This window comes from Myotis davidii, unplaced genomic scaffold, assembly GCF_000327345.1.
Source record: "Myotis davidii unplaced genomic scaffold, ASM32734v1 scaffold428, whole genome shotgun sequence".
NCBI lineage: Eukaryota > Metazoa > Chordata > Mammalia > Chiroptera > Vespertilionidae > Myotis > Myotis davidii.
Window position 1 is genome coordinate 1954672 of NW_006299834.1, and position 12795 is coordinate 1967466.

At 56.9% G+C, this 12795-nt stretch overlaps 1 protein-coding gene across 3 annotated transcripts; it reads left to right on the top strand.

The window, feature by feature from the left end:
* Positions 1–570: 570 nt before the first annotated feature.
* On the top strand, positions 571–8769 carry CENPM (centromere protein M). 3 transcript variants are annotated; one of them, XM_006775955.2, is made up of 6 exons: positions 571–908; positions 1426–1505; positions 4743–4850; positions 5894–5973; positions 7272–7363; positions 8424–8769. In XM_006775955.2, the coding sequence occupies exons 1-6, from the start codon at positions 852–854 to the stop codon at positions 8562–8564; spliced, it is 558 nt and encodes a 185-aa protein (XP_006776018.1). In that variant the 5' UTR covers positions 571–851; the 3' UTR covers positions 8565–8769. The 3 variants fall into 3 exon arrangements, with proteins under 3 accessions (XP_006776018.1, XP_006776019.1, XP_006776020.1); XM_006775956.2 differs by having other exon boundaries at positions 573–908; positions 4758–4850; XM_006775957.2 differs by lacking the exon at positions 571–908 and adding an exon at positions 1147–1309.
* The last annotated feature ends 4026 nt before the right edge of the window (positions 8770–12795 follow it).

Below are 12795 nucleotides of genomic sequence, written 5' to 3' on the forward strand. Positions count from 1 at the left end.
ACATGACTAAGTGAGGAAACAAGCAAGGTGACTCCTGGAGAGAAGAGCGTTTCAGCCAGAGGGGACCACAGCGGCAAAGGTCCCGCGGTAGGAGGGTACCCTGAATATTTGACAAGCAGCCTAGTGGCCCCGGTGGCTGGAGGTGATGCCAAACGGAGAGGAGCCGAGGATGAGGTCAGGGAGAGGAGCAGGAGAGGAGGTCGAGGGCCAGAGCACGCAGAGCCTCACGCCATGGGAAGAACTGTGCGATGGGAGGTACTGGTGGGTTCTGATCAGAGATGCGATGCGGCCCATTCTGATTTCTGCGGTAAGAGCATGACTCCGTTTGCTGTGTGAAGAACCGCCTGGCGCCCTGGGGATCAGGCTGCAAACGGGGAGCCAGCGAGAAGGCTGTGAGAAGTCCCAGTAGGCGATGGCAGTGGCTTGTCCTGGTGGTGGTGGAGGCAGTAGGCGAGGCGATGAGACGTGGTCACCTTCTGGGTCCATTTTAAGATCAGAACCCGCGGGGCTTGCTTAGGGACCGGTTGTGGGTTGAGCCCAGAATGACCCCAAGGTTTTGTTCTGAGCAGCTGCGAGGCTGGTGAATGAGCATAAATGGACGACTGCATCACTGCACACCTTTCTCCGAGGCGTGAAACAGAAGGCCTGCCCCACCGACTGCACCTTCGGAGTGCGGGCCAGGGCTGGAACACCCTCAGAAAAGGAGACAGCGGTTCCTTTAAAGGGCTCGGCGACGGGAAACCCCGCCCACGGAGGGTCACGTGCCCCTCGGGGAGCACCAGGGCGGGGCCACAGTGGGGTTTGAAAGGAAGGCGCGCACGACCTGAGCGGCGGTTCGGCCAGCGAGTGGGATGTCGGTGTTGCGGCCGCAGGACCAGCTGCCGGGCCTGAACGCGGCCACCATCTTGGTAGGCGCCCGCAGCCGCGCTTCCCCGGCGGGGCTCCCCTCCCGGGCTGTGCTCCTGCTGCCCCTTTCTCGGCGCTCCTCAGGGGGTGGAGGCGGGCTTTTCCGGAAGAGGCGGTGGGCGGGACAGCCACATTCTGGCCCAATCGGAACAGCCGCTCTCTGAGGCGGAAGGACGCCCCCACCAATAGGTGCGCGGCGAGCTTTCTTCCCGGTTTCTTATTGGTTTCTGGCCCGGAGGCCGAGTTCCGAGCCGGGCCGGGACTTGCTGTGTCTGAGTCTGGCCTCCCAGAGCGGCCCGGCGGTCAGCGGGAGGGTCCGGGAGGTAGCGAGTCCTGAGCGGGAAGGACTGGGGAGGTTGTAGACCGCAGGCGCTCAACCCGTGCCCGGTGGAGTCTTCTCTCGGTAAACGGCGCCCTGAGCGCAGGAGCCAGAATCCTGGGGATCGTGGCGGCCTTCGGTCGGTGCCCGGATCCCCATGTTCTGCAGAGGGACAGCGGCCGCCTTCTCTCTCTGGGCAGCTGGTGGGCAAGGAGGATGCTCTTCTGCAGCCGCTGGCCGACTCAATGCTCAAGGAGAACTGCGCCTCCACGCTGCGGGTGTAAGTAGCCGAGGCCGGGGGCGGGGTCCGATCATATCTTAGCATCAGCACCGGGCGGGAGGGCGGTCGCAGGTGGAGCCGGTGGGCAGCCCCTTCACCATCCCTAACTGCGCGGTCAGCCTCGCCGACCCCGCCGCCTCTGGTAGAGCCGGTCTAAGGTATCCTCCATCACTTGTTCCCTTCCTCTGACACTTGTCACCGTAGACATTTCCTTGTCACTGTTCGTTTCCTTGTTTCCAGTCAACCAGGCCCCGGACCCCAAGGCCAGTCCCTTGAGGGCAGGGGCTGACCTTCGTGCACTGGTGACTCCCAGTGTCCTGAGCAGTGTAGATGTGCCCTCCAAATCTGGAGAAAAAGTGACCAAGGAAGTATGCCTTGTTTTCCTTCTTCTCACTGATGGGAGGAAGTAGAAACAGCTGCTGAGGGAGTCGAGCGACTAGGTGTGAGGGTGTCGTTTGCCCTAATGGGAAGGTAAGCTCCAGGTCCATGCTGAAGGGGAACGACCCAGATCGGAAGGCATTTCCTCCATGGGAACTGGAAATGGCCCTTGCCAGGCAGAACAAACCTGCTGCCGCACTTTAATGATCTCCGATGCGGGAACATAATCTTTTTCTTCTAAATGTCTGTGCTTTACCCATCTTGCCAGTCTCTCGGGCCCCAGAACGTCAGACACAACCAACAATCCCAAAGCCATAGCTTAGAAATAGGAAAGGATTTTTAAGGAGAATTCATTTCATTGGCATGAGGGTAAATGGAAAATGTGGACAACATTGCCTGCATTGAGCAAGAGGGAAAGGAGTGTCATGGAGCCCTAGCTGGTTTGGCTCAGTGGATAGAGCGTCGGCCTGCAGACTGAAGGGTTCCGGGTTCGATTCCGGTCAAGGGCACATGCCAGGGTTGTGGGCTCAATCCCCAGTGGGGAGCATGCAGGAGGCAGCCAATCAATGATTCTCTCTCATCATTGATGTTTCTCTCTCTCCCTCTCCTTTCCTCTCTGAAATCAATAAAAATATATTTAAAAAAAAGAAGAAGTGTCATGGAAACCCTTGCCAGAAAGGGTGAGGATTCACCTGACATGCAGAAATCTGATGAAGAACCCACTCTGGGAAAAGAAGAAAGCTCCTTTTTGAGTATTTTGTGGATTGGGAAGTTTAATAAGAACCTGAGTTCTTAAGAGTCATTCAAAGACCAAATAATGAAACAACAGAATGAGAGGAAAAGGGAGATTGCTGAGCTAAGGGCAAAAAAGGACCAAAAATAACGCCACATGGGATCTAACAAATAGGAACAGGAACGATCAGAATAGGTGCAGTTGAGCACTTCGTTGCCTACAAAGAAGAAAGATTTGAGAAAACCACAGCAGAAGTGTTCAGCTTGTGTAATAGAAGAATGATGTAATAGAAGTGTTCAGCATGATGTAATAGAAGAAAACTCCCCTGAAATGAGTGAAGAGTTTAATTTTTCCATTAAAAAGGGAATATAACAAAAAAGAATTTTTAAAAAGGGAATATATATCTTATTCCAGGAAAAACAGACACAGCATCTGTGTCAAGTTAAATTGTTGAACTTGAAGGGTAAATGATTCTTCAGACTTTTCTCAGGAAAGGCAATCACCCACATGATCATCCGCTCATTCTGTTGCCAGATATTTCCAGCTTCTGCATTTGGAGCCTATGGCAGGTTTCGGAATTGCACTTTTTGACCTTTTGTGGTTGTGTGGAGCCATGTGACTAGTTCTGGCCAATGAGTTAAGAGCAGAAAAATGATCGCCTCTTTATTGGTGAGCTATTTAGTTGACAGTGAGACCCTCCTCAGAAGGCTTTGTCTCTCCCATGGCGACCAGCAGGGTTCCAGAGTGGCCGCTTGGTCAGCCTAGGTCAGGGGTGGGCAAACTTTTTGACTCGAGGGCCACAATGGGTTCTTAAACTGGACCGGAGGGCCGGAACAAAAGCATGGATGGAGTGTTTGTGTGAACTAATATAAATTCAAAGTAAACATCATTACATAAAAGGGTACGGTCTTTTTTTTTTTTTTAGTTTTATTCATTTCAAACAGGCCAGATCCGGCCCGCGGGCCGTAGTTTGCCCACAGCTGGCCTACGTCCAAGGTTATAGCTAGAGCAAAATGTAAACATATATACTAATAGCTCTCATGTCTCATAATGGAGACTCAAGCTAATATAGATAAAATTGAAACATATAGTTTCAAATGATAACCTTATTAATTTTTTTCTTAATTCAGTTCTTTCAGGAAACAACCTTTGTGATTAAAAAATAACATCTAAGTTCATGTATTTTTTTCAGTTCTGCTTTAGTTATTTTGCTTTCATTACATGCAAATTAAATTAATACTATTATCCTATTTTTAGATTATATCTATTCTAGTGTCTGAATGTGTATAGTATGTTGTGTACATGAAGAGATATTTAGAAAAATGCTCTGAAGTTAACTAATGGTAATTTCTAGGTAACTGGACTTTGTGGTGTTTTTGTTTGTTTTTTAAATATATTTTTATTGATTTCAGAGAGGAAAAGAGAGAGAGAGAGAAAAAAATATCAATGATGAGAAAATCATCAATTGGCTGCCTCCTACATGCCCCCTATGTGTGTCTCAAGCCCGCCACCCAGGTGTGTGCCCTGACCAGAAATTGAACTGTGACTTCCTGGTTCAGGTGACCACGCTCAGGTGACCACTGAGCCAGGCCAGCTGGGCAGTCCTTTTTGATGTTTCCTGAATTATAAGGTAGGCGATAGGAGGAGCTGGGTAATAGGAATACATGGAAATGGGCAGAAATCAAGGGTTCCAGAAAAACCTTCAGGTGGGTATCTGACCACCAGGGACCAAGTCCAGGAGAACGATGAGGTGATTTATCCAAGGTCACAGCTGGTCATTTGCAGAACTGAGATTTGAACCCGCTTCTGTCACACTCCGAAGGAGTTCAGTCCCAGCCCCTAATCTTCACAGTTCAGCCCCCGCCTCAGAGCCTGGCCTCCCTCCCAGCGTGCAGTGTAGCTTGGTAGCCCCATGCCATCGTCTACCCAAAGCTCCCTCTTACCGAGGCGGCTACGACACAGAACTCCTTCTGCCAGAGGAGTCGGAAGAAAGTCATCTGCCCTGCCCTGCCCCTCTGCTCGCCAGAGGAGTCTTGCCCAGGAGCGCCTCAGGTGAAGAGGTGAGGCGCCTCTGACGGCATGTGATGGTCACGGGAATGTGGGTGCATGGATCTTTAGTCCTGCAGTTTCTTGTTTTCCAGCCACTTGGCACATTCCCTCCCTCTGCCCTCTGATGTGAATCGCCCCCGAATTGACCTGATTGTGTTCGTGGTCAACCTTCACAGCAAATACAGGTGAGAGCCAGACGATGGGGCTGTTGGGGCTCACGTGGCCCTCCCTGGCTTAGGGACAGTGACGTCACTTATGATGGGAAGGAGAGGAGGCAGGGAGAGGCTGCCTGGGGTTAACCTAGACCAGTGATGGCGAACCTATGACATGTGTGTCAGAGGTGACACGCGAACTCATTTTTTTGGTTGATTTTTCTTTGTTAAATGGCATTTAAATATATAAAATAGATATCAAAAATATAAATCTTTGTTTTACTATGGTTGCAAAGACAAAAAAATTTCTATATTCGACACGGCACCAGAGTTAAGTTAGGGTTTTTCAAAATGCTGACACGCCGAGCTCAAAAGGTTCGCCATCGCTGACCTAGATGGTGAGGAGGGGGAGCCGTGGCCAGTGCGAGATGTTTGAAAGACACTGATAAATCCTAGCAGTGTCACCTGTCATTTAGCTAATGTGCTCTGAGGTCTACTCTGGCCCTGACAGCGGGCACAGAGATGAAGGAAACGGAGCCCTGGCCTCAGTGTGCTCCTAGTCCATGGCAGGAGGAGGCGGGGCTTTCGGACACTTGTGAGAGCCCACACCAGACCTCTGACACTCAGGACTTAGTCAGGGTAGACTTTCTGGTGGAGGTGACACCTGATAGATGGGACGGCCTTAGCCGGGTAAAGATGGGAGTGAGCACCGTGTTCAGGTGAAGAGTTCATGTAAAACCAATAGTGTGTTTAGAAGAAAGACTTTCAGGCCTGTGTGAGGTCAGAGCCCAGTCTAGTGTGGGGCATGGCAGTGGCAGCAGGAGTGGCCCAGCCTGGCCCCCTGTGAAGCGCAGAGGAAGGTCTGTCCTCTCCCTCCTGGGGGACAGCAGCCTGAGGTGTAATTAAAAGTAGTTTGCAACAACGAAAGGACAAAGTATTCCAATGCTCGGGGCAGAGCCCTATCACCCCTCAGTCTCTGGCCGCTCTGGGATGGGATGAGGGGCGGCGGGCGGGGGGGTGAGGGCACTGCCTTCTCTGCTGTAAGGTTTGTTTTCTCGCCCGGGCCGGCCTTCCAGCCTGCAGAACGTGGAGGAGTCCCTGCGCCACGTGGACGCCACCTTCTTCCTGGGCAAGGTGGGCTTCCTGGTCACAGGCGGTAAGTGCACCCTCACCCGCCGAGGGCAGTGTGCCCTGCACCCTCCCTGCACTACTTGGAGTGTCTTCTTTGCGTAGCTCCTCTTCCTCATCTGCAGAAGGGCCCGCCGAGGGCAGTGTGCCCTGCACCCTCCCTGCTGAGGCGCTGGCTGATGGGAAGGACCGGGCCTTGGCGTGGACCTGCTGTCGGTCTTCCTGAGAGCACATCTGAGCAGGTCACTCATTGCCTGGCATTGCCGAGTGGTTTTAGAGTAAAACCCAACCCCCTGTGAAGGCGCCGCGTGTTCGGCAGCGTGGCCTCTGCCTTCCCGCCCGCCTCGCCTCCTGGCACCCTCGCTCTGGTTCGCTGGTGGCTCTCTGAGCAAGGCCTGCTGTCTCCGTGGCTGTGACTAACAGTGGGACAGTGTCCGCCAGCCCTCACTGAGCACCCACCGCCCCAGATGCCGCTCTGAGCGCGTTTCTGTGTCACCAATCGTCACAAGCAGCCCTTCGAGGCGGGTATCCTCTCTTCTTTGTAGCTGAGGAGACTGGTCAGAGGTAACCTGCCCAGGGCGCCTTAGCTAGAGAGCGGTGGAGCTGAGATTCAGACCTAGATACTCATACTCCTGAGCCAGGCCGCTTTTTGTCTGTCTCGCTAACCCCTCTTCCGCGTCCTGGGGAAGGCCTCCCCGACCAGCCTGCAGTCCGGGCCCGAGGCCCCATCCCGCACGGCTGGTGTGTCTGAGCTGAACTGTGAGCCCCTTTTGGGGAGGGCCTGGCACAGCTTGTTTTCAAAGGCATTGGCAGCCCTGGCCAGTGTGGCTCAGTTGGTTGCGTCATCCCCTGCACCAGGTTCCATTCTTGGTCGGGGCACATGCCCACGCTCGATCCCCAGTGCGGGGTGTGCAGGAGGCAGCCAATGGATGTTTTGCTTTCACATCAGTGTTTCTCTTTCTCTCTCCCTGTTCCTTCCCCCTCTCTAAAAAACTCAGTTAAAAAAATTTTTTTTAATGAAAATAAAAAGCATTGGTGAATAAATGAGTGCCAGGTCACTCATGTATCGATTCACCGAGTCTATAGTGACTCGACGGGGCTGCTACCATCCTCACTTTAGAGGTGAGGAAACCATGTTTCAGAGCCCTTTCCGCCTGCTCTGCTGACTTGATGATCTCGTCCGCCCTGAGGAGAAGGTGGCAGGATTGTCACCCTGACCAGTCAGAGACAGGCCCAGGGCCGGGGCAGTGGGCTGCTTTGCCCGGGCCTCGTCAGTGGCCGCCGGCAGGTGGCGCTCACAGCGTAGCACTCTGGGCTTCTTTGCAGCCGGGCGGGACAGCCACTGCAGCGTCCACCGGAACAGCGTGCTGAAGCTGGCCCGAACCTACCGGAGCCCCCTGCTCTTCTGTGACCTGGAGGTGAGGCCTGGTCCCGGCACAGGGAACGGGCAGTCAGCACTCAACGGGCTGCTCGGATGATCCCCGAGTATCGGGGACCAGGGGTTCTTCTGGAGCCCGTGGACCCCCTCTGATCTGAGAGTAGAACTCAGGGGACCTGTGGACTTGGGCAAGAAAAAATTACATATTTTACTTTACTAACCTCTTCGTGAAATTGAGCATCATGGGGGGAGACAAGAGCCATCGTGAGTTTTAGCAGAATCTGTGACTGTTGCCAAAAGAAATGGCAGGTGCCTGTGGGTGCTAACCTTGTGGTGGGTGGTGCCGTTCTGTGTGTGGCCAGGAGGTGGCAGGCCACGCCAGCCCTGGGCTACCCTGCGCTTGAGAACTGAGGTCTGCGGCCTGCTGGCTGTTCCAGCCGCAGACCGCTGAGAACACAGACCTGGCTTCCCTCCGAGGGAGCCCCAGTGCGGACAGTCTGCACCCCTCCTACCCGTGTGGGCTTTCAGGGCACACGCCTCTGCATAATCAAGTTGGGGCCTCGCCTTAGTTTGAGGCCTTTGCGTGGCAAGAATTATCGCCCCATTTTACACATGAGGAAACCCACTCAGCGAGGCGTGGGATGGGCCCAGTGAAAGGATGTTCTAGCCCTGCCCAGAGGGCCCGGTGCTGGTCCCTGAGAGCACAGATGAGTCAGGCATCGGCCCTCCTCTCAGAATGGAGTGAGCTGGGCCGACACGTACATGCACAGAGAAGGGCTCATCGTCTCTGGGGTCCCCAGAGGGTGCTGGAGGGACTCGGAAGCTGAGATGGTGGAAGCTGCTTGGAGAGGTGTGCTGTGGACAGGGTCATGGCCGTGACAGGGTCATGTCCGTGGATAGGGTTATGGCTGTGGATAGGGTCATGGCCGTGACAGGGTCATGGCCGTGGACAGGGTCATGGCCATCGACAGGATCATGGCCGTGGACAGGGTTATGGCCATGATGGGCCATGGTGCACTGAGCTGTCCCCACATCTCCGACCCAGCCCCTTCAGGCAGCCTGTGTGGCCGCTCTGACCCTGCTCTCCGCTCTCCCCGCAGGTGGAAGGCTTTCGAGTCACCATGGCGCAGCGCCTGGTCCGCATGCTGCAGATCTGTGCGGGCCACGTGCCCGGCGTCTCGGCCCTGAACCTGCTGTCCCTGATGAGGAGCTCAGAGAACCCCTGCCTGGAGGACCTGTGAGGGCCTGGGCCAGGGGTCACTTCCCCACAGGACCCTAACTCTGTGCTCCCGCAGGAGGGCTGGGGGAGCCCCACGGGCGGAGCAGCCCACCGCCCACGCCCTCTCCAGCAGAGCCTGTCTCTCTCCATCGGACTCGGTCCATTTCCACTCAAGACTTCATTTGAACAAAGAGTCTGTGACTAAAAATAGCTAGAAATTCATTGGTCTCATCCACCGCTTTGATTTTGCAGATGAACTGACTCAGAACTTTCATGCGCAGGGTGGGAGGGACCCTGGCCTGACCCCACAACGGGCCTTGCTATCCTTGGAGCCTGTTTCCCCGGGTGAAACGAGCTTGTTCTTCTCGTCGCGCTGTGGGGACTGAATGAAATGACAGTGGTGAAGGGCCCGAGCTGGTGTGCCCTGTGCTTGCTCGTGTGCGGATGATAAACCGATAAACCGTTAATGCCTCGCACGGCCCTGGTCAAGCACGATGAATGGTGACTGGTATTTGAATTCACCCAGAGCTAAGTTCACACCCTGGTGCAAACCCAGGACTGCACATGGGAGTCCTCAGGGTGTGAGGGGAGTGAGAAGCTGGGTCTGGGTTGGCAGCGAGAGGCTGTATGTGCCCACTGCTCGCCTTCTCCCTGGGGTCCGAGTAGAACCTGGGGATGTGCGGGGGCTGGAGTCAGAAACCCTGTGGGCCGCAGGAGCCTGGGGGGGGGGTGGTCTGCTGGGAGAGCAGGTCGAGGCTTCTTAGAGCGAGACAGCACCTCCACACCCCCACCCCCCTGCGCCTGGACCTGCCCTCCGTCCTTGGGCGTCAGGACGGCTCCTGCTTGATGCCCGGGCAGGGCCAGCTCTGACAGCCTCCCAGCCAGCGCATGCGTGGTCTTCATTGAGGGGCCAACCTGGACTTAGGAGGGGGGGCCTGCCTGCCCCTCGCCGTGGCTTTCTTCCCGACCAGCCCAGCGCCCGCCCTGCCCTCAGGTTGCACACACACCTGCCTGTGTCGGGCAGCCTCCTGCCCCGCTGAGCACCTCGGCTGCGGGGACTTCCGGCTGAGGCCCCACTGTCCCGGCACCGGCAGGGCACGTCACGCTCCGCGAGCTCTTCTCAGTCACCCGTCTCCTCCCAGCAGGCTGCGAGCTCGCTGTTTCCCCATTTCACAGCGAAACTGAGACGTGTGATCAGGGTGTCCGCCGCCTCGGGGCCGGTCGGCGGCAGAGCCCACCTTGGCCGCAGCCCCCGCTTTTCCTCCAGTTTTCTTTCTAACACAGTTTTTAATAGTTTTTGATGTATTTGTGTTGATTTCAGAGGAACGGAGAGGGAGATAGAAGCATCAATGACGAGAGAGAATCATCTATCAGATGCCTCCTGCACGCCCCGCACTGGGGATCGAGCCCGCCACCTGCATGTGCCCTGACCGTGACCTCCTGGTCCACAGGTCGAAGCTCAGCACTGAGCCACACCATCTGGCTCCAGTGGCTTTCTTACTGGCTAACGGGTGAACAAAGGCCTGGGCGTCTGCTGGGCAGGCCCTGGACTGGGAACAAGTGGAGACGGGCCTGAGCCTGGGAAGGCGGCCGTCGGGGGGACGGGGGGTCTAACCGTTGCTCCCCCGTGTGGGGTCTGCCCCTCAGGACAGCACTGCAGGAGAGGCGAGCAGGGAGGGAGCCCGTGCCAGGAGAGCCAGGCGGGTGGACGCTGCCAGCCTGTCCCTCGGGGCGTCACTTTTTGTTGGAGACCAGGGAAGCCCCTGTCTCCACACCTCCCCCGCCAGCGCGGGCACACTTCCCTCGCCAGTCCCGGGCCATGTTTTCTTTGCCACCTGGTGCCCTTTAACGAGAGAAGTGGCATCTCAGCCGAGGACCTGGAAGCCGGCCAAGTGCTGGGGGCACATGATGCTGTGCCCGCTGCCAGCGCCTGCGAGCCTGCAGGGCTGGGACCCAGCGGCCACCTCGCCTCCTGTGGAGCTGAGCCCCCTCCCATAGGTCACGGGGTCTTTTGTCACCTGGGCCACCGGGCTGTGAGCAGCCCCCGGGCCTGTCCCAGGACTCACGTCTGTGAAGGAGCGGCCCAGGCCCAAGGATGCCGGCCCCACTGGCAGCACTTCACCTGCTAAGGCGGCAGGGCCTCCTGGTGAGGAGGGGGCACCTGTCTCCCCCGCCTCGGGCAGAGGAGGGCAGGCGGCGCCGCAGGGGAGGTGATGCAGCGGGAAAGGCCTGGCCTTCGTCTCACTCGGGGTCTGGTCGACCTGCCGTGTCACCTGGTGCAGCCTCTTCCTGTGCCTGAACCCCAGAGCCTCGAGGTTCTCGTGAGGCTCAGGAAACCCGAGGCTGACACCTGCTCCCCGCGCTGTCCCGTGTCTGTCCGTCCGCAGACAGTGGCCGGAGGGTGGGCTGGTTGTGCCCAGGGCTGTGGTGGCGAGGGGAGCTGGGGGTTCAGAGCTGAAGCCTGCCGACATTCACCCCACCCCCACAGCCTGTGCTGGGCCAGGCCTACCTGGCAGGACTTGGGGGGGGGGACACTGTCCACGGTGCCCACTGGCGTCACCCCCCCTCCCTCAGCCTCCCCTGGGGCCCTATCGGGCAGGCAGTGAGTCATTGTGAAAGGACTTTGTTCAGACACTTGCAGACCCGAGGGGTGGGGGAGGAGAGGCCCTGCACACCCCAAATCTGAGTCCCTCCCTAGTGCGACCCTATGACTGGGGGCCTCTGAGGAGGGACAGTGGATGGGCAGTCCCTAGTGCCCCTGACCTGATGGGAGGCAGCCTTCCTTGGGGCTAAAGCCAAATGCTTGGGGGTGGGGGGGGGGGTGTCGCTAACACCTGGTACTTGCCTGGTTTGACTGATGATGACCCTGCAAAGCCAAGGCCAGGGGGGTTCCCCAGCACTTGGCTCCCCTCTACTCTGCTCGGCCGCAGGCCCCTCCAGGGCCGACCTCTGCTGAGAAGGAGAGGACCCCACAGACGTGTGTGGGGTGAGGGGTGCTGGGGGAGTTCAGGGCGCCGGGGCCGCCTGGCTCATCCCTTATCCTGAGCTTGCTTTCCTCTTCGTAAAGGAGAATCTAATGCCGCCTCTCACAGGGGTGCGGGCACAGGGCCAGGCCGGTGAGGGCGGTTCCATTCTCCTGTGAACTGTGTGACCCCCAGGCCTCGTGCTCCTCCCCAGGAGTCCTCAGGGTCACCCTCAATTCTGTCCCTCTGTCCCACGGTCTCGCCAGGCCCTCCTGACTCCCTGGCCCCCCTTCCCTCCTGAACTTTTCTCCCAGGTTCTCACCAACTAAAGGGCTTCGCCTTTTGGGTTTGTCTCTGGTTCCCTGCTCCGTCCCCAGTCCCCAGCACCTGGATGGGCGCCTGAGCGTAGTAGGTCTCTGAGTATTTGGGAAGTGAGTGGAGGTGCCTGCGGGGGAGTCTGCCCTGCACCCCCACAGGGCCGGAGCCTGCAGGGGCCCTGGAGTTTACACGCACAACACCAGGCTGGGGTGACAGGCCTTAGCGTGAGAAGAGGCTCCCACGGGGGCACGGGAGGGAGGGGTTGTGGGGGGCTCAGGGAAATGCCCTTTCTTACTCAGGCTCCGTGCTGTTGGAGGTTTGTCCATGAGAATGTGTTCAGGTATTACTCACAGAATTACATACAAAACTTATTTTTAGCCAAGTACACAGTGTATCCGGGCCTCGGCACTTTCATATCCAGACCTGGGGGGCTGGGCCTCCCTGCCCTGAGGGACTGCCCCCCCATAACACCGAGCTTGTCCAACAGGCTCTGCGCTTCCTCACTTCCTCACTCTGTCCCCGAGGCATGAAGGGTGCAGGCCACGCTTCACAGCTGGCTGAGCACAGACCCCAGCCGGGGGCCCCTCATAGGTGCTGGGTCATCCCGCTGCCTGGGAGCCCCATTTCCCACCTGAAAAGATGGACCTCGTTACAGCGCCGGGTCAGAGGCCCTGGGAGGGCGCTTTGAGGGGAATTTGGGGGCAAAGACCAAGGGAGACTCCCTTCTCCCTGATGGACCCCAAATGAATCATCCTTTTAAAAAAGTTCACACACACACACAAAACTTCATCAGCGAATGAAAACTCGAGAAAACTCTGAGACAGATGCAGTGTGAAGGGCTTTTCAGCAACCAAGTCCCGGGTTTTCTACCCAAGAATGCATTGAGGTGACGACCTCGTTATTTAAAGTCAAAACTATTAAAAGAACAAGGAAAATTTGCAAGAACCACATCAACTTCAGAAACTTTAACTC